Source organism: Panthera pardus, unplaced genomic scaffold, assembly GCF_024362965.1.
Source record: "Panthera pardus isolate Hobbes unplaced genomic scaffold, ASM2436296v1 HiC_scaffold_21, whole genome shotgun sequence".
Classification (NCBI taxonomy): domain Eukaryota; kingdom Metazoa; phylum Chordata; class Mammalia; order Carnivora; family Felidae; genus Panthera; species Panthera pardus.
The window spans coordinates 62994042-63015181 of record NW_026526777.1 but is presented as its reverse complement, the minus strand read 5'-3'; the positions used below and the strand labels follow the sequence as shown (position 1 = coordinate 63015181).

Sequence of the window (21140 nt, the reverse complement as noted above, 5' to 3'; positions counted from 1 at the left end):
GAATTAGCCCAGTGGTTTTGAAGCAGGAGAACATCAGGGCAGAGAACCTGCCAGCTGAGGATGTGCCTGGCATCACTGAAGACCAAGGGAGGCCAGTGTGGCTGTGCTGGAGGGAACAGGGAAGAGAGGAGGAGGGACACTGTTAGCGGCAGGTGCAGGAGATGGGCTCCTGTGGGGCTTTGGACCAGTGTTGGAAGGTTGGCCTGAATAGTCAATGGGAAGCCCCAGGAGGGTGGCAGTTGACAGATGATGACACACTCTGGGTGCTGTGTTGAGGGTCGATTAGAGGGGTCAACAGCAGCACGAGGGGGACAATGACTGCAGTAATATGAAGGGAGATGGTGTTGACCTTGAGCAGAGTGGTTGCATTCTGGATGTGTTTGGAAAGTAGAGTCAGATGATTTTCTTACAGGTTACATTTGGAGTATCAGAGAAAGAAAGGAGTTAAGGGAGATTTCCCCCCTTTTTTTTTCTTTAATCTGGGTGAAACTCACATAACCTAAAATGAGCCATTTTTAAGCATATGATTCAGCAGCATTTAGTGCCTTCATAGTGTTGTGTGATCACTACCTCTGTGTAGTTCCTGGCAGCTACTAATCTACTTTCTGTTTCTCTGGACTTATCCATTCTGGATATTTCATGTAAATGGAATCACATAATATGTGATCTTTTGTGTCTGGCTTCTTTCACTTATGATGATGTTTTCAAAGTTCATCCATGTTGTAACATGTGTTGATACTTCATTCTTTTTATGCTGGATAACATTTCACTGTATGGATACACCACACATTATTCATCCACTCATCCACTGATGGACATTGCATGGTTTCTGCTTTGTAGCTGTTGTGATAGTATTGCCACAAATACTTGTACACAGGTATTTGTTTGAACATCTGTTGTCCATTCTTTGGGATATATGCCTAGGAGTGGAAATGCTGGATCATCTGGTAGTTCTGTCTTTAACTTTTTGAGGAGCTGTCCAACGTTTTCCACAGGGTGGCTGCACCATTTTACATCCCAGTCAGAAATGTGTGAAGGTTCCAGTTTCTCCACATCCTTGGCCAACATTTGTTATTTTCCATTATTAAAAAAAAAAAAAAGTTAATTGTAGCCATCCAGTGTGATTCCAGAGTGTCTGGCCTTCAAGGATAGAGTTGGCATTGTTGAGATGAGTATGACAGTGGGTAAAAGAGGGTAGATTGGACTGAACAGTGTTCAGTTTGGTTAGGTTGAATCTGAGATGCCTCTCAGATGCCCAAGTGGCATTGTTGCATTGACGTTGGATAGATGGGTCTGGAGCTAGCAAAAGAGGTTGGGGCTGGTGATAGAATTGGGGAGTCATTGGCATTTAATTGCTATTTAAAGCCATGGGACTGGAATGTAGATGGAGAAGAAACCAAAGACTGAGCCCAAAGGCACTCCAAAATTGAGAGCTTGGGCGGAGGAGGAGGGGCGTGCAAAGTAGACTAAGAAGGAACAGCCAGCAAGGTTGACAGAAAATCAGGAAGGTTTGATGTACCAAGAGACCAAGTGAAGAAATCGTATCGAGGAGGAAGAATGGCCTATTGTGTGAAAGGCTTTCAAAGGTCAGGTGTGATTAGAAATGAGAGCCGACGTTAGGTCTGGCGATGTGTGGAGGTCATGTGTGGTGTCAATGCAGTGGCAGGGAAGGGAGACAGTATAGACAATACTTTCCAAATTTTGTTGCAGGAACTAAAGAAATGACACAGTGGCTGGTGGGGAAAATGGGGAGAAGGGAAGGTCTTTTTGTTCCTTTTTAAGGTGGGAGGAATAATAATAGCATTTTGTGTGCTGATAGGAATGATTCAATATAGAGCGAAAAATACCTTTTTTTTTTGTAGAAGAGGGGATAATAACTGAAGTGATATACTTGAGGGACAAGTAGAGGGACTGCCTTTAGGCAGAAGCAGGGCTAGTTCCTCCTTGGTACCAGCGGGGAGGCGGGCCCTGGATGGTGGGCAGATGAGGCAAAGTAAGAGCAAAGGTCATAAGCTGAGAGTACAAACCATCCAGAAGGTGTTGGAAGTTTGGAGAGAGATAAGAAAATGTGAAATAGCCCTTTGGGAGAGTGGGTGAATCAGTGGATTGATTAGCAATGAGGAGAGTGGTTGCTTGGGAGCCCTGGGGGATCCCCTGGTGATGCAGACATGATACGAGGTTTGCTTTTCTCCAGCCACGCATGGCTGTGCAGGTGCAGGAGTGAAGGGTGCATGTGTTGCGTGCTGGAGGGCAAAGCAAGGACAGTGAAGAGGAGAAGGGCAGAAAATAGAGGTCACATGGAAGACCGCGATTGCACGGATTGGTTTTGATTTCCAGCTGACGTAGGGGAGGGAAAGACCTCCAGGGCTGAGATATGGTGACGTGGTGCTGTGATCAAATGGGTCGCTGATCCTAGTGGGGGCAAAAAAAAAAAAAAAAAAAAAAAAAAATCGCTGGAGTCAGGATAGCAGAGAAAGTGAGAGGAGAAGATAGAGACTTGTGGCAGACAGTGGGGTGCATTACACTGAGGAGAAGATAGAGACTTGTGGCACACAGTGGGGTGCATTACACTGAGATTCTGGAGCGTTTGCAGCTGGTGGTGATGATGTGAGAGCCAGTGCCTGAGGCTGAGTGGGGATTATTGAAAGGGATGGTTCAAGGAGACGAGACCCCACAGCACCGGGAAGGTCTCTTACATGTGTACTGACATGTCCAAGGTTAAGACACAAGCAGTGATAGACTCCATTGCAGAGAGAAGGGAGAAGAGAGCTGACCTGGTGGGTCAGTAGACCACGGGGACACTCAGGACACTGAGTATTGGGTGATCTCCTCTGATGGCATGAAATTCGAGCTGGGGCTTTTTTGGGGAGAAGGGAGGGGGGAAGAATGGTCTCAAAGTGGCAGGGAGGGGCAGGGGGGAAGTCTACTGCCATCCTCATCCAGTGGTCCAAGGACTAAGAGGAAAACAGCTTTGCCTTGAGAGTACCACAGGGAAAGCAGTAGTCCCAGAGGACAGCCAAGTTGGTGCCAGGAGGTGAAGGGAAGGTTGAGAAATGGATGATATAATAATAGTATTACATAGATGATATACTAGGTGTTTTGTTAAAATAGATATTATAGGCATATATCATGTAATAGATCAGATAAGGCACAAATTGTAGAACTGTTTCGTGCATATACAGCTTTTTAAAAAAGGCAATGCAGTATCCAAAATCAGATTCTTCTTATGTGATTGCAGCGCCCTTCTTAAATGTATGACCTATGACTTAGAGAATAAACAGCTGCATACTAAAATAATACTCCAGCTGAGCCCCAGCACATAAGAGTTTTTTATCAGCTGTTTGTGGAATAAATGAATATAATGTCATTACATTGGGTTGATATCAAGGAGAATATAGCAGAGACCTAGAATTTCTAAGGAAATGTTCTGTTCCCTCTGACGGTTCTGATATTCCACTTAAATATTTACTGGGAGTTGAATATCTGCTATATGATGGTGTTGCATAGGACAGATAAAGTGCCTGCTTTAATGGAGCTTAAATTTAAAATAAAAAAAATATCGGGGCGCCTGGGTGGCGCAGTCGGTTAAGCGTCCGAGTTCAGCCAGGTCACGATCTCGCGGTCCGTGAGTTCGAGCCCCGCGTCAGGCTCTGGGCTGATGGCTCGGAGCCTGGAGCCTGTTTCCGATTCTGTGTCTCCCTCTCTCTCTCTGCCCCTCCCCCGTTCATGCTCTGTCTCTCTCTGTCCCAAAAATAAATTAAAAAACGTTGAAAAAAAAATAATAATAAAAATATTTACTTTTGAGAGAGTGAGATAGAGTGCAAGTGTGGGAGGGGCAGAGAGAGAGGGAGACACAGAATCTGAAGCAGGCTCTATGCTGACAGCTCAGAGCCAGATGTGGGACCCAAACCCACAAAGTGTGAGATCATCACTGAGCTGAAGTCAGACGCTTAACCGACTGAGCCACCCAGGCGCACCAGTGGAGCTTAAGTTTAAATGGGTACAAATTCATGGGCATGAGACTAGATTTTTGAATGAAGAGTCTTGTTCATTATTAGATATTTTCCAATTAGACTTCCAAATATTATTCAGAATCTTATTCAGAAGTGGGCCCATTTTTATTTATGCATAGCTAGACCTTTTTTTTTTTTTTTAATTTTTTTTTTTAACGTTTATTTATTTTTGAGACAGAGAGAGACAGAGCATGAACGGGGGAGGGGCAGAGAGAGAAGGAGACACAGAATCGGAAACAGGCTCCAGGCTCTGAGCCATCAGCCCAGAGCCTGACGCGGGGCTCGAACTCACGGACCGCGAGATCGTGACCTGAGCCGAAGTCGGACGCTTAACCGACTGAGCCACCCAGGCGCCCCAAGCTAGACCTTTTTATAGCCCCACTATACTTGTGGGACACAGATGTGTGTGTGTGTGTGTGTGTGTGTGTGTGTGTGTGTGTGGTGTGTGTGTGTGTGTGCACTACATATGTACGTGTGTGAGTATGTTTCCTTGTGGAGGAACGGGACAGTAGACAAGGGAGGAAGGAATCACATCTCTGTTATCCTTCCTCTCTTCTCCCGTCAAGTATGAAAGCCTAAGTTATTGAGTAGAGAATTATTGGAAATTAGGACATTCATTCTTTTGTAATTCACTAATGCTATTTCTATAGATTGTAGAGTACCATTTGGATAAGTGAGTGGAATTTATTTATTTAAATATATACAGAAAAAATAAGCAAGAGCGTTCTAGGCTTCTTTATGGTGTTTTATTATAGATACTTCCTTTTTTACAACACTAGAGACATTATTTTTGTTCCCATTCAAATGCATACATGGCAAGAATTAGACAGAAAATCCCTTGAACACAGTGGCCAGCGTGGGCTTTGGTAGACTGAAATCACAAGATCCCTTTGAAGGGACAACAGATTCTTGGCTCCAGATCTGTGTTCCAATGTGAAAATGTAGGCCCAGAGGGGCCAGATCTTCCTATTTTTCAAGAGAAATTAAAAAAAAAATTAGATTTTAATGAGTTCCCATTTTTAAAACGTGTTTACTGTATGACAGAAGCTACAGAGAATATTCATTCCACAGGTGGCCAGTTTGAGACCTCTGAATTAGACCATCCACAAACACATGCATCTATGATGGTCAGTGCATAGTCAGTCCAAGTAGGCAGACTTCCTTGCGGATTTGTGCCCTTAGAGTGCAGAAGTCCCAGTATTCCCCATTCTGTATTTACTCTGTTTGCATTCTGTGGTGATGGAGATGTTCTGTCGTGTGCTGTCCAATACAGTAGCTACGAGAGACTACTGAACACTGGAAATGTGGCTAAGGTGACTAAAGAACTGAATTTTTATTTTATTTGATTTTAGTTAATTTAAACTTAGTCACATGTGGCTACCAAGCCTTAGCCAGTGGTGTCTTAGCCAGTGGCTACCAAGCCTTACCATGGTGTCTGCAAATTCTCATCCTCTCAGAAGCCCAACCGAGAGTTACTGAATTGAACCAAAGATATGCTTTTGATTCGCAAAATGGAGCAAGGGAAGGCAATACACCCACCCCAATGTTCAAAGTTTTATACCTCTAAATATATGAAGCTTACAAATCAAGCTGACATACTCTTAAGTAAAATATGTTCCATCCTCCTACCTGGACAAGTATTTCTTCATAATGGCCTGGAAGGCCAGGTTCAAATTCAGAATTCCTGGACTCATTGAGTACTGGCTTGGAGCATGTGGTGTGGGGAGAGCTGCCCCCCCCCCCCCTCACCTCCACACCAGCTCCATCCTGCACCACAATGGCCTGACCAGTGAGCCAGGATAGAGTGGAACTTTACCTAACTGGGACTCAAGGACTGCAACGGACACTTCTGTTCCTATGTCATGTTCCACCTGTTCCCCCTTTTGGCTGTAGCTGCATTTGACTTGAAGACACTACACGCAGCTTTGCAGAACTACCATACAGAATGAGTTCCTGTGTTGATGTGGGCCTAGACCTACCCTCTGGGACAAGCACTGTGATCGGATTGATGCCTCTTGGGACCTCACGGAAGTGCCTACCTCACTGCCTCCAAATTGAGGGATAATCACTCTTCTAGATGGGCTTGTGCTGAATTCTTCAGAGGCAAAATTAGAACTGAAGTTGGCTGCTGCTTTTAAAGAGCATTTAAGAACCGAAACAAGCAATGGGCACAGATGTGACTCTGGCCGAAGGTTAATAAGGAGAGTTCACTTCATTAAGCTCCTTATTTACTATCACTAAATCATCTTTGGCAATATGCCTGGGCAGACTTTTCTTACTTGGGGCGATCATTTATGCCAAAAGAATTGGGCAGACGAAGATAGCTTACAGATTGCTTTTAATCCGTGGGTAAATCAGTCCAGTGAGTTCCATGTGATTAAAGTCATTAGCTAAAAAATCAGGTGTCTTCATGCTTAGGATGTGTTCCTGGATTATCCTCATCAAAATAACGTCTTTCAAATGATTTCTGATATTAAAGTAGATAACAAAACATAACAGTTGTACTACATGCACACATACTTGCATGTGAAACCCTTGAACTCAGGGTCAGTTGGAGGATGGCTTGGGAAGCTGGTTTTGAACCACTGATTGGTCACATTCTTTTCTAGTTGGAGGCATTCACACAGGTTGTACTTGGTAATGAAAACTGGTCACCAACCCCTCAGGCAAAGCTGGAGAACGCTACCCTTGTTACACTGCAGCTCCCTCCTGTGGTGAAAAGGGAGAATAGGAACATAATCCATGCCCCTGGAAGAAAATAGATGGTCCCAGGCACAGAACCAGAGAGGGTCAACTGAGATGGTCTGCAAAGATCCTGGGCCTCCATTCAGCTGTCTCCATAATTCAGGATTGTTTGCAAAGCAGGATCCATGTCTTCTACTGGATAGTTTAGACCCTGCAGAGGACTCTGTATATGATGGTTGCTACCCTCCTTGAGGGCATGTGCCCTTTATTGCTATCTCCTTAATTTTTCTCCCTACTGTGTCCACTTCTCATGGTTAGAAACCATCCTGCATGATTTCATATCTCATAAATAATACCGTGATAGAAGTTAATGGGAATATTTTTCTGCCGAAATATGTTTTTGTTCTTTGTTTCCTTCTGTGTGACTGTTCTCGTAATATAAATACTTGGCAATCTTGGGTGGTTTTAGGAAGTGATGGCTTCTTTTTCTCATTGCCTTGACCTAAATTTTTGTCTGCCAACATCAATTCCAATCTATTGAAACAGAAACCTTTGACACATTATTAGAAACTGAAAGGCATCCCTACATGCTTTGTGGTTCTTAGACTGAGAAGGGCTGCTTGAGATTACATTTGAAAACAGTGCCATCTTGCCCACGTGCTTATTTCTAAGGGATCCTGCAATCACTGGTCTATGGGTGCTCCTGTAGCCCAGCTCCTGTAGCCCAGCCTTCTGGCTACAGCTGTGAGGCTGGACGGGGGGGGGGGGGGGGGGGGGGGTGAGGCCACATGGATCCCAATAACAGCAAAACACCGGGCAATACAGGAGGGTGGGATTTGGGGTAAAAGTGGCAATGGGAGGGGCGCCTGGGTGGCTCAGTCGGTTAAGTGTCTGACTTCGGCTCAGGTCATGATCTCACGGTTCGTGGGTTCGAGCCCCGTGTCAGGCTCTGTGCTGATAGCTCAGAGCCTGGGGCCTGCTTCAGATTCTGTGTCTTCCTCTCTCTCTCTGCTGCTCCCATGCTCACACTATGTCAATCTCTCTCAAAACAAAAAAAAACATTAAAAAAATTAAAAAAAAAAAGTGGCGATGGGAGAACTGTGGAAAGATAAGCAGTCCCCAGCCCTTCTCTTTGTTGTCTTAAGGGGGTGGACAGGCATAATTTTGCTGCTGTGGAACAGTTAGGAACCTACTATCCTTCATTTTCTCTGGATTCTTACCTCCAGGGGATTGTGGCAGCAGAGAGTAGGCGTTATGGTGGCCATGGGAGCCTCTAGTCTCTACTGGCTCCTTTTTTTTTTTTTTTTGGAATGCCAAGTAAATGCTATTCATGCAGGACCAACATTTTAAGTACTGACCAGTGAATCACGAGCATTCTTTGGAGGGAGGTAGTCATGTTTGGTGGGCTTCTCATACACATTTTATTTTTTAAAGATTTTATTTGTAAATAATCTTTACACCCTATGTGGGTCTCTAACTCACAACTCCAAGATCAAGAGTCACTCGCTCCACCAACTGAACTAGCCAGGCACCCCTCATGTACATTTTAAGTATCTCTTGAAGATGCAGTAAAGATTTCACTGAAAAGATAAAATGGATTTTTTATAAGAAAACACTAAAAGAGCTAGTATAGCTATTTGACACATTTGTAAAAGAACTTCTCTTTTTTTTTTTTTTTTTTTTTTTTTGCACCCTTTCAGGTTCAAAGGGGTGGAGGCAGCTTGCCACTGGGCCTTTCACCCCTGGCTCTGAGACTCTACATTGTGTATCTTGAATGTCTTGGTATTCAGGGATATGTGGGAGGATGGGGCCATAGGGGTGCAAGAGGAGAGGACTGGCTTTTTGGATGTCTATATTTTATATGTTTATTTATTTTTGAGAGAGAGAGAGAGACAGAGTGCAAGCAGGAGAGGGGCAGAGAGAGAGGGAGACACAGAATCCGAAGCAGGCTCCAGGCTCCGAGCTGTCAGCACAAAGCTCGACACGTGGGTCAAATCTACGAACCTCGAGATCATGACCTGAGCCGAAGTCAGACGCTTAACCGACTAAGCTATCCAGGCACCCCTGAATGTCTACATTTTTAATTGAAAGAATTTACTATTTTTTAAAAACAATATTTGGGGGGCAGGGGCAGAGAGATGGAGAGAGAGAATCTCAAGCAGGCTCCGTGCTGTGAGCACAGAGCCTGATGTGGGGCCAGATCCCGTGAATTGTGAGATCATGACCTGAGCTGAAATCAAGAGTCAGACACCTAACTGACTGAGCCACCCAGGCACCCTGAAAGAATTTACTATTTTATAGGAAATTCCAATTTCCCCCCACTTCTCACCAGAAGTTTCTAACTTTCCTGCTGGTGGGGTCTGGGGCTGGTATCAGTGAGGGGGATGTGATTCAGTGATTCAGTGAGTTCCGACAACATCAAGCCAAGAAGTCTTAACAATTTTGATTAACACAAGTGTCCAAACAAGTCTTAACATTGACAGACTCCTTATTCAGTCAGCAGACAGACGGTTATTCAGAAAGACTTCCTCATATTCCCTTGTGGTTTCTGCCAGATGGCAATTTATATGAGAAGACGTTCGTTCTTCTCAGGGAAAAATAATGCCGATACACCGTATGAGCATCTTTAGGGTGGAAACAGCACCGCTTCTAAATCTGCGTAGGTTTGTGTGGGGCTCTGATGCGGATGTAAGGGAGTGTCCCAGTGGGCCCCATGTGTGCAGGGGCCAGGAAGCAGGAACAGGTATTGTGACTTGAGGGGACTGCAGGGGGTTCTTTGGGACAGAAGTAGTGAATATTTGCAGGCATGGGGGGAGAGCAGAGTTTAGGGGGCCCGTTCGTGAAGCCCCCGAACTGCCCTGGTGACTCATCTTAGTCTCATCTGCAGTCGGTGGGGATACCGCTCACAAACTGTGTGCAGGACTCACACGCCAGCCATGGAGCGAAGCCGTCAGGGGCGTCTTCCTGATGGAGGGAGGAGTGACCTTGCACTTTGAAGAACAGGGAGAAGGAAAGGAAGATGCTTCGCTGACACCACGGTACGGGTTTCCAGAGGCTAGCAGAAAAGAGGGGACGAGGCTTTTTAAAAAATTATTTTTATTTTTTATTTTATTTTTTTGAGAGAGGGAGAGAGAAAAAGACAGAGTGTGAGCAGGGTAGGGGGGCAGAGGGAGAGAGAGAATCCCAAGCAGGGCTCAGCACGAAGTCTGACGTGGGGCTCGATCCCAGGAACCGTGAGACCATGACCTGAGCCGAAATCAGGACGGGGACACTCTGCTGACCGAGCCACCCAGGCACCCTGAGACAAGGCTCCTTTCCTGGTCACACGGCAGACAGTGTCACCACCTCATTGCAAGTGAGGGCAAGTGTGATGGGGCATGGTGCAGGGAGCAGCTGAAGCAGTGGGGAGTGTCCTAGAGATGGGACCACGAATGAGGCTCAAAATGAGCTGAGACCCCACACTAGGCTGTGTTGGCTCCTCCTAGCTCGAGAGAAAGTGTCTGACATTTCAGGGTTCCAGGGCATTGCTTTAAGGGTGTACATGAATTCAGTAAGTATCCAGAACCTCCTTTGTTGCCAGCACTGGGCTACATCTTGGCCACAGAAATGGGCTCTAGTGTCTCACCTGGGCACCTGATTTGCCTACCATTTCTGCTTTTCTCTTTTAAAAGACTTGCCTCGTGAAAAGGGAGTAGTTTTCTTTGACTCTGTGGATTCACGGCTATTTCTTGATCAGGCCTGATGAACGCTATGAATTCTTTCTAAGAAATCAGAACCCTTGGCCATCGGCATGAATTTTATGCCTTGTGTTGAATTTGCAAGCTGTGCGGGAAGTTATTCTTGCCCTTTCTCGCCTAACCTCTTAGGGGGCGTGGACCTTTCTTTTGGTGTGAGGAAAGCTGTCACGAGAGGAACCCAACCCCAGCCTAGAACACATCAGGCTCCAAGTAAAAGGAATTTTAGCAGTTTGTGGGACTGCTCACATTTTCAACAATTATGGAGAAGTAACTAATTCAGCAATAAATATTATACAATGTGTAGATGCTGCAGTAGGAACATAGAAGGGAATAGAACCGACGTGGCAACCATGTTACTGGAATCTATACTAAGCGAGGAAGGAACGGCAGATAAACAGTTTAGAAATTAATAGGTATTTTTGCTTTTGTGTACTATTTATTTAATTTTAAATGTTTATTTATTTATTTATTTTTTTTAACGTTTATTTATTTTTGAGACAGAGAGAGACAGCGCATGAACGGGGGAGGGGCAGAGAGAGAAGGAGACACAGAATCTGAAACAGGCTCCAGGCTCTGAGCTGTCAGCACAGAGCCCGACGCGGGGCTGGAACTCAGGAACCGCGAGATCATGACCTGAGCCGAAGTCGGACGCTTAACCGACTGAGCTACCCAGGTGCCCCAGATGTTTATCTATTTTTGAGAGAGAGAGTCGGTATGAACGGAGGAAGGGCAGAGAGAGAGGGAGAGACAGAATCCCAAGCAGGCTCCACACTGTCAGTGCAGAGCCCGATGTGGGGCTCAAACCCACAAACCGTGAGATCACGACCGGAGCCGAAATCAAGAGTTGGGACACTTAACCGACTGAGCCACCCAGGTGCCCCTATATTATTATTTTGGAGTCCTGGCCTGAGCTTTGATTGTGTGGTTGAATCCTTCTGAGATAGATGAATTTTTAAGCAATAAAATGTTGTCAAAACCTAGGAAAACAAAAAGCCCAGTGATTTGGTATGAGTGAGCAGACCTGGCTTGATTTAAAGCATCTTGGCAGATACAGTCCCTGCAGGTGAAGAACTTCTGGCTTATTCTTCAGGATAACATATATTTCGTAGACTCCTTTGATGAGCAAAGAACTTTTCTTCCCACATGTTTGGATTTGACAGTGTGACACCGAACACTGTAGTCCAGACTTAGGTCCTGTGTTTGGTCCTTGGCACACCAGTGACGGAGCTGCTGTGACCCTGGTGGCCTCAGGTGCTCACCAGCCTTGCCCTCTCCCTTCCTCTCCATCTGGCCAGGGCTCTCCTCTCTGATCGGAAGAGTGGCGTTTCTGGTCAGGTTGGAGGTGTGTGGACGTGGGCAGAGTGCCTGTGTCCCCTGGGTCAGCTTGAGCTCCTGCTATAATTTCATCCCACAAAGCAACACAACCATCTCAGTTGAAAAGGAAAAGAGAGCGAGATCTAATTGAATGTAGCAGCCTTCGGTATTTGCTTAAAATGCTACATGAGAGACCCGAATTGCTAAGAGCAGGTTCTAGGGGGAAATTCTGATATTGCAAACTGCAGCCCTTTCTCCTCCCGCTTGGTTTGGCTGATTTCCAAAGCATCCAGGCCAGCAATTGAGGGACTGAAATGTAATCGGTGGCAATACATTTGTACCACATGAATCGTTCTCTGCCTCCAAAGCCTCCCGTGGCTGTGGGAACAGCACAGCAGCAGCAACAGCTCCTGGCTGCTGGACTCTGCAGGGAGGGAAGACTGGATCACAATGGTAAGAAACTCCCAAGATTTCTGCAGACCTAGTTTGTTACCTGGGAAGGAATACCTAGCATCTGCTGGCGACAGTGGCTGTGGGTCGCATGAGACTGAACTTGAGCTCTGGGGCACTGTCAGCCTTTTACTCAGAAGGGCAGGGAAACCCTTGGCACCAAGGTACTGACTTTTGAAAAATGATTCCTTTCATGTCAGGAGCCTTGTAATTAATAAGGACCATTTGCGGGGCTCTGCCGGGGAAGGACAGTCCCACAGTGACCTCAAAGGCGAGCCCTGATTAATGTGGTCTCTGATATGTGCTCTTCCTCTGAATGCAATTGTCATTTCCAGGAGCCTGCCTGAAAGAAAGAATCGCCTGCTTTCTCGATGTTTTCATGCGGGGGTACAAACCCATTCATAATGAAACAGCTATCTTTTCTGACTAGTGAGTTGTCACTAGTTGATGGGAGGCATTTGCAGATTAACCATTACTAGAGCAAACTTCGGAGTGTTTTTTTTTCCCCCTTTCAAAACTATTCTATGTAGACAGTGACAAAAGGAGCCCATGTTCTAAAAGGAAAGTGTAAGTGACTTTGGAGGAAGTTCGTTTGATTTCACTCTAGCAAAGCCAACACTGCCAGCGTGAGGCATGCCTTCATGGAAGTGTGAGGTCTTTGGACGAGGTGTGGGCTTCGTGGGAGGACGGTGTGCTGAGGTCGGGGTCGGCTGTGGTCTCTGTGGCTTCTCCGTGCACCTCTCCTCCTGTGCCCGTGATGCAGGACCGGTGGGAGGATCTGGTGTTAAGAGTGAAGCCACTAAACGTTTTCTTTAATAGTCAAGGGATGAAGGACAGTGGTCATAATAAGATTATATAACATTTAAGAGAAAATATAACCTATTACTGTATAGAGAGAATGCCTGAAATACATTTATTTGACTGCACAGCTGATGTGTGGGAAATGATTATTCTGTTTATAATCCAGATGAATGAAGAGAGTTCTGATGAAGGGGATGTGGGAATTTTTAGAAGTCTGCCTTTCCAACAACTCTGAAAAGGGGACACTGGGAACCAGATTTATGAAAATATTTCATCTCACTTCCTGCCCTCATCATCCGTCCTAGATCGCTAGGAACAGACCCTAGAAACAGCTGCAAAGTTCAGGGTCAGATTTTTCCCTCCTTTATTGATATGTGTTACCCTTTATTATTGCATCTGTGCTAGAAACTCTTCTAACCTGTGGAGAAGTCACATTAAAGACTCATCTGTTTCTCCTTGACCAGCCGGGTACGTAAATGCCAACATACCCAGCATAAGGGTTAAGTGGGGCTCCTTACTGCTGTGGAATGTTTTGCTTGAGTTCTTGAAGCATAATAATTCTTCTCTTCTCTTTATTAGCCCAAGAACATTCCTTTAAGGATTAAAAAGGACTGGGCTGAAATGCAGATAGAGTTCCTGCCAGCACACTTTAAGCGTGGGCATAAACTTAAGCACAGCGACAATCTTGTACAGTATTCAGGGAGACAACAAGGAGCCACCAGGGACTGAGTCACTTAAATGCAATAGCACAACCTAATGAAAGTATGTAGACCTCTTTTTTGATTGCCAAAAAAAAAAAAAGTTGGAAAAATTACCCAGTTGTACATTAAAATGAAAGCTTCCGTCTAATTGAGCTTTTCTGAACCGCAAACACTAAAACGGTCATAGTTTTGTAGGGAGGACATTCTAACCAGCTAGTTTTTGCAAAGGGGACTATATTTCCCCTTCTCTTGTAGTGAGAAGTCTGTCCAGAGACCAGTGGGTTGAAAAACCAGTCTTTGATTGTAAGGGGAGTGAATCTGTGGGTTAGATTTTCGTGAAGTCCCTTCCATGATGAAAAGGAAACCAATCATGTTTCTCAACATGCAGATGTGATCAGTTCCCTTAATTATCCAAGAGAAGAGACACTCAATTGTGTTTAAAACCCTCTCCTTGACCTCATTATTAGAATCGGGAGCATGTCAGGGCTTGCTGGCTGTTTTACCAAATAAGTCAGCCTGCTGTGGGCTCTGACTTCAGATTGCTTCTTTTTATTTTATTTACAAATTTAAAGGAAATGCAAATCATTAAATCCACCCCACATATTTGCAAGCAAGTTATTTCAAATCAAAGGAAATGTGTGAATGCTTTTAAGTAATATTTTACAAATATTGAGGACATATGTGCTATGTGCCAAGTGTTTTTAATTCTTTAATAATCCTTATCCTTGCTTTTATTTATTTTTTTATATCCTTGCTTTTAAAGACAGATTATTATTAATAATACTGTTGTAATGAGGTGTAAGGTTCAGAGAGGTTAAGTACTTTCCTAAGGACACATAGCTAGTAAAAGGTAGTGCGAGGCTAGGAACAAATGTACGACCCTTACTTCTTAAACCACCTCATCCTACAACCTGTGAAGGTATATAGGAAGGTGAGCCAGGCCAACCTTAAGTGACCCAGCCTCTAAAACTTCAAATAATCTTTAACATTTCTCTTTCCTCCTCATAGCCAATCTGCTCCAAGACAGGTCTGTTCTTTCTTGGTGTCACCTGTTTGGGTTTCTTGTCATTTGCATACCAACACCATAATTCTTTTTTTTTTTTTAATGTCTATTTTTGAGAGAGAGTGCACATGTGCTAGTGGGGGATGGGGGAGGGGGAAAGAGAGATGGGGAGAGAAGGTCTGAAACAGGCTCTGTGCTGACAGCAGTGATCCCATTGTGGGGCTTGAACTCATGAACTGTGAGATCATGATCTGAGCTAAAGGCAGATGCTTAACCAACTGAGCTACCCAGGTGCCCCCCAACACCATAATTCTTACCTTAAGTTCCACTCTGGCTAACTTCCCTTAAAGAGTTGCCTCAGTCTGGAAGAGAGTCTAATGTTATGGAAAGAGGGTTTAAGTGCACTCAGACCTAGAGTTAAATTTCTGGGTTACCCATGTATTCATGTGGTAATTTTTTAAATTCTTTAACAATTAGTGTTTTTATTTGCAAAATGGGAACAATGGCTCTTACCTCTGTTGGGTCATTGTGATAATTACATTAATACGTTTATATAAAGTCAGATGTTTGATTAGGCTGTGAATCATGGTGGAACGATGAATTGCAAGGCAGGTTTTGAAATTTTGAAGTACAAGATGATAAGGATTTAAATGAAGATGATGGGGAGAAAATGGAAAAGAATCAAAGTAGGAAGTGATGTGCATGAAAAATTCACCTGCACCGACCACTGATTGGTGTGAACATGAAAAAGAAAAGCACAGAGGGGCCCCGGTGGCTCAGTTGGTTTGAGTGTCTGACTCGATTTCAGCTCAGGTTATGGTCTCATGGTTATGGGATCAAGCCCCACATCAGGCTCTGTGCTGACAGTGCAGAGCCTGCTTGGGTTCCCCTTTCTCCTTTCTTTCTGCCCCTCCCCTGCTTGGTCTCTCTTTCTTTCAAAATGGTTAAATAAACATTAAAAAAAAGAGAAAAGAAAAGAAAGAAAAGCACAGACCGGGACTTGAAGCTACTAACTGAAGAAGAGTCGCCTGGCTGCCATTCCTACATTACCTGACATGATGCCTCATGTAGAGTAGGTTCTGTGTATTGTTGAGTGAATAAAAAAAGACATCCACAGGAGTCTCTCACCCAAAGTCCAGTAGGGTATTTAGAAGTGAGTGACAGTGCAGTGTGTTCTGGGACAAATGTGGAGGCTTATGGTATTAAGTGATCTTTTGTGTTCCTGAAGAGAAAGTGGATTCAGAGGATCAGAAGAGGTTCTATGTACCTCTTTTCAAAAAATATGTATGTATGTGTGTATATATATATATATATATATATATATATATATATATATATACACATGCAGGTTTTAGAAGTTTGGAGGTGGTATGGATATAGCCAGAAATGACAAAGGACTGCAGTGTGATCTTCCTGATAATTGATTACTTGTAGCCACATTGGTAAGATGAATGGACAGATGTGGAAGGAAATGAGTGGGTATGAAGCTCCCTCCCCTCAAAACAAAACAAAACAAAACAAAAAGCACATAGAATAAAGGTATGAATAATTTTATTAATTAGAGTAGGTAAGATACTAATTGTCAGGAAGGGGGGTATTTTGATGCTAAGTTTTAGGGAATTGAAAGTGTTGGTTGACTTTGAGTTTCTCCTTGAAGATCATGTCAAGAGCATTAAAAATTGCACATTATCAGTAATTTAATGAAGACGAATCATCTCTCTTATGCTTTCTGTGGTCTTCTGTGAAGGAATTGTACTTGGTGGGCTAAAGAAAGTGCGAAGCTGCAAATAAGATATGAACTCACTTCAGATTTCATCCCATTGGTCAGCCTCACAGTTACAGATGATTCACGATGGGTGTTGGACGCGTCCCACGTGGCGAGAAGACACAAGAGCAAGTGTATATGGGATGGTGGATAAAATACCATTGAAGTTGTTGCTTATCCAGCCTGATTGTAAAATCAATGTGATAGATGAAAGACCTGGAATAAAGAGACTAATTAACTGCATAACCTAGAAATTAAATAGGTTCAAGTGTCTGGGGAGATGCTCAGAGGATTGCAGGAGAAATGGAGTAGTTCAGGTTGTTAGCCTTACCAACAACTTTACATGCTCTCCTGTAAGTGTGGACCCAGGAATAACGTTACAATCCTCCAATATATATCCATTACTTCCAGGTGAGCTTATGATAGGCAGCTTCACTGTCCCAACTCTCTGATTTTCTTGGTTCTGCCCTTTTTATCGGCATTCCCAGATGCCTGTTAGTGTTTGTCCGTCATCTCTTACTTCCCATCTTACTCTTTGGATGTAGCAACTGAGTGTGTGAATTACCTGCCCAGACATCCTGGACCCCTGAGGACTTTTGAGTCTATGAAGGGCCCAGATTTCCCAAAACCCAACGCCCCAAGTCAGCTCCCCTGGTTGTGTCCCCACCCTGAAGGGCAAGTATATTTAGAGGCATTGGGTATTTGGATTGTGAAATTTGCTGTTTGGATTTATAGCTTGTTTTACAAAAGTACTTGGATTAATTTCCTTATTTGGTTAGTTACCGTGTTTATTTTGGTTTTGGTGGTGAAATCAAAATATAGTAAAGCATGTATAGAAATGTTTTAAGAAATGGATAGTCTCTGATAGAAAGGGGGGAAATCACAACAGTATATCCTTAATAAATCTCACTTTTTAATTAACTGTTATTCTATATCCATATGATTTTAATGTTTCTAACACACTGTGGCTGATTAATCAATTCATGGAAAGTATGGCTCATCGGCTTAGGTATTTCTCATAGCAAGGGCAGGCTATTTTGTAATATGTTGCGACATCTAAGACTTCCGCATTTGTGAGTACAGAAATTCTTTGTAAAACTATGTTTATAACTTCTGTTTAATCACATTGAAGAAGCTGAATACCATTTACTCAGTCTAGGACTTGGAGTTGCCTAGTAAGTTTCTGTGAAAGTGCATTGACATGTAATGGGTGAATTTTTTAAGATGGACTTAATTGGTTCCAGGATTATGTATGTTTCTTCTCCTGGGCCCTTTCCATCATCTGCTTGGAGTATTGATTTACTTAATCAAGGGGGTTTAAGTAAGAATTTTTTCTCAAATATAACTTCCAAAGTGAAAAAGTATATAAATCATAAATGTACAGCTCACATTTTTTGCAAAATGAACATAGTCTTGTAATTAGCACTCATTTGAAGAATAGAACATCAAAGTCACCCTGAAGTCCCCTTCATCCAGCCTTTCATGATCCTGAGTTATAGCCCCCAAATCAAGTTTTACTTGTTTTTAAGCTTTATATGCCCTCCTTCCTTTTTGTTTTTAAAAAGAAGCCAACAATCCCATTTTTGTAAGTTTACATCAGTAGATCTCTGTGCATGGGTGGAGATATAGCAGATTATGCTCCCCACACTAAACAGTGGGGGATATTTGCAAATTTTCTTCATTCTTTTCTTTATTTGAGTAGTGTTCTTTATTAAAATGAGTGTATGCCATTTACAAAAAATATGTAAGCAATTTTGAAAAAGAACTGTTTCAAACTGTGATGCCTGTTAGTAAGTCTTTGAAATGTTTTATGACGGGCATTGGCCAGGACTTTTTCGTATCACCTGAAGGACCAGTCTGTGTGATGCTTTGGGCCCTTAGTAGGGAAGAATTCTGTGGTCCCAGTCAGAGGTTTTTTTGAATGTCAGCAATAGGTGGCAGGCAAAACCCTTCACTCTTGCTTCACACTCAAGTTTAAGGCTGAGCTCTTAAATGTACTAGAAACAGTTAATAGCAATATAAATTATAAATTGCAAAGATTAAAATGTGCTGCAAGTTAATTATCTGTATGTCTTTGTAAAGAAATAAGTCTAATCAGAAATAATTTGATAGTCTTGCTAGCACTTTCACATTGAGATATAGCTTTAACTTTACTAGTGTTTCAACTGTAGCAGAGTTGCTGTGTACAAATGTAAGTTCCCATGGGCCCCAGAGGAAGGTGGGTTTGATGCCCGATCTGCTTTGCATGGCCAATCATGTCCCCTGGGAAAATGATGTCTGCCTGACCCATTTTTTTCTCAAAGCTTTCTATTACTATTCCTTTCAAATGTGTCAAAGTAATATACTCTTATGCAGTCTAAAGTCAGGAAATACAAATTCTTGTTTTATCGTAAGGGAAGACAGAACAGGGCTGTGAGCCCAAATCTATAAGTAGATCCTGCCATGTGATTGATTCAGGAAACTAAATAAGACAAATACACTTTTGTTTGTTGGGAGTGTTTTGATCACTGGTTCAGTTTCTTTGCTGGTTATCAGTCTGTTCAAGTTTTCTATTTTTTCCTGTTTTAATTTTGGTAGTTTATATGTTTCTAGGAATTTATCCATTTCTTCCAGGATGTCAACTTTGTTGGCATGTGTTTTTTCATAATATTCTCTTGTAATTGTTTATATTTCTGTGGTGTTGGTTGTTATTTCTCCTCTTTAATTTGTGATTGTATTTATTTGGATCCTTTCTCTTTTCTTTTCGATAAGCCTGGCCTAGAGGTTCAACAATTTTATTAATTTTTTTCAAAGAACCAGGTCCTGGTTTCATTGATTTGTTCTATTGGGTTTTTTTGTTTGTTTCTATACCATTTATTTCTGTGCTAACCTCTGTTATTTCCTTCCTTCTGCTGATTTGAGGTTTTGTTTGTTGTTGTTTTTCTAGTTCCTTTACATGTAAGGTTATTTATTTAAGATTTTTCTGGCATCATGAAGTAAGAAAATAAACTTCCCTCTTAGAATCACCTTTGCTGCATCCCAATGGTTTTGGATCATTGTGTTTTCATTTTTGTTTGTTTCTATGTACTTGTTGATTTCCTCTTTGATTTTCTGGTTGACCCGTTAATTTTTAGTAACATGTTGTGTAACCTTCATGTATTTGTACTCTTTCCAGATTTTTTCTCGTGGTTGACTTCAGTTTCATCATATTGTGGTCAGAAAAGGTGCATGTATGACTTCAGTCTTTTTGTATTTGTTGAGGCCTATTTTGTGACCTAATATGTGATCTATTCTGGAAATTGTTTTATGTGTACTTGAAAAGAATGTATATTCTGTTGTTTTAGGATGGAACGTTCTGAATATATCTGTTAAATCCATTTGGTCCAGTGTGTCATTCAAAGCCATTGTTTCTTTGCTCATTTTCTGTTTAGATGATCTGTCCATTGATGAACATAGATGCAAAAATTCTCAATAAAATACTAGCAAGCAAAATCCAAACAATACATTAAAAAAAATCATTTACCACAATCAAGTGAGATTTATTACTGGGTTGCAAGCATGGTTCAGTATTTGCAAATCAATCAATGTGATATATCACATTAATGAAAGAAAGGATAAGAACTGTATTGATCATTTTGATGCAGAAAATGCATTTGAAAAAGTACAATATCCATTCATGTTAAAAACAGTCAACAAAGTAGGTTTAAGAGGGAACATACCTCAACACCTTAAGGCCATATATGAGAAAAGCCACAGCTAATATCCTAAATGGAGAAAAACTGAGTTTTTCTCTATGGTCAGAAACAAGATAGGGATGTCCATTTTCACGACTTTTATTTAACATAGTACTGGAAGTCCTAGCCATCAGACAACAAAAAGAAATAAAAAGCATCCAAATCATCAAGGAAGAAGTCAAACTTTCCCTCTTTGCAGATGACATGTTATTCTATATAGAAAACCCTAAAGACTCCACCAAAAACCTGCTAGAACTGATAAACGAATTCAGTAAAGTTACAGCATACAAAAATCAATGTACAGAAATCTGTTGCATTTCTATGCATCAGTAGTGAAGCAGCAGAAAGAGAAATTAAGGAATTGATCCCATTTGCAATTGCACCAAAACCGATCAGATACCTAGGAATAAACCTAACTAAAGAGGTGAAAAGACCCACACTCTGAAAACTATAAATCACTGATGAAAGAAATTGAAGATGACACAAAGAAATGGAAAGACATTCCATGCTTACGGATTTGAAGAAATATTGTTAAAATGTCTATACTACCCAAAGCAATGTACAGATTTAATGCAATCCCTTTCAAAATAGCAATAGCATTTTCATAGAGCTAACAATCCTAATTTTTAAAAAATGTTTATTTTTAAAAAAAAAAATTTTTTTCAACGTTTTTTATTTATTTTTGGGACAGAGAGAGACAGAGCATGAACGGGGGAGGGGCAGAGAGAGAGAGAGACACAGAATCGGAAACAGGCTCCAGGCTCCGAGCCATCAGCCCAGAGCCTGAGCGGGGCTCGAACTCAGCCCAGAGCCTGACGCGGGGCTCGAACTCACGGACCGCGAGATCGTGACCTGGCTGAAGTCGGATGCTCAACCGACTGTGCCACCCAGGCGCCCCAAAAATGTTTATTTTTGAGAGAGAGAGAGAGACAGAGAGAGAGAGACAGAGAGGGAGGGA

The 21140-nt window shown here is 42.6% G+C and overlaps 1 protein-coding gene across 3 annotated transcripts in view; it reads left to right on the top strand.

The window, feature by feature from the left end:
* The window catches only part of PLD5 (phospholipase D family member 5), a 417084-nt gene that overhangs the window by 64298 nt on the left and 331646 nt on the right, over positions 1 to 21140 (top strand). Inside the window, exon 1 of one of the 3 annotated variants that reach the window (XM_019422950.2) lies at positions 11763 to 12202. The exons of the other annotated variants lie outside the window; for them this stretch is intronic. Within the exon in view, the coding sequence (XP_019278495.1) occupies positions 12200 to 12202 (3 nt within the window). The 5' untranslated portion in view covers positions 11763 to 12199. Of the gene's footprint in view, positions 1 to 11762; positions 12203 to 21140 lie in introns of those variants that run through there. 3 annotated transcript variants of the gene reach the window in all.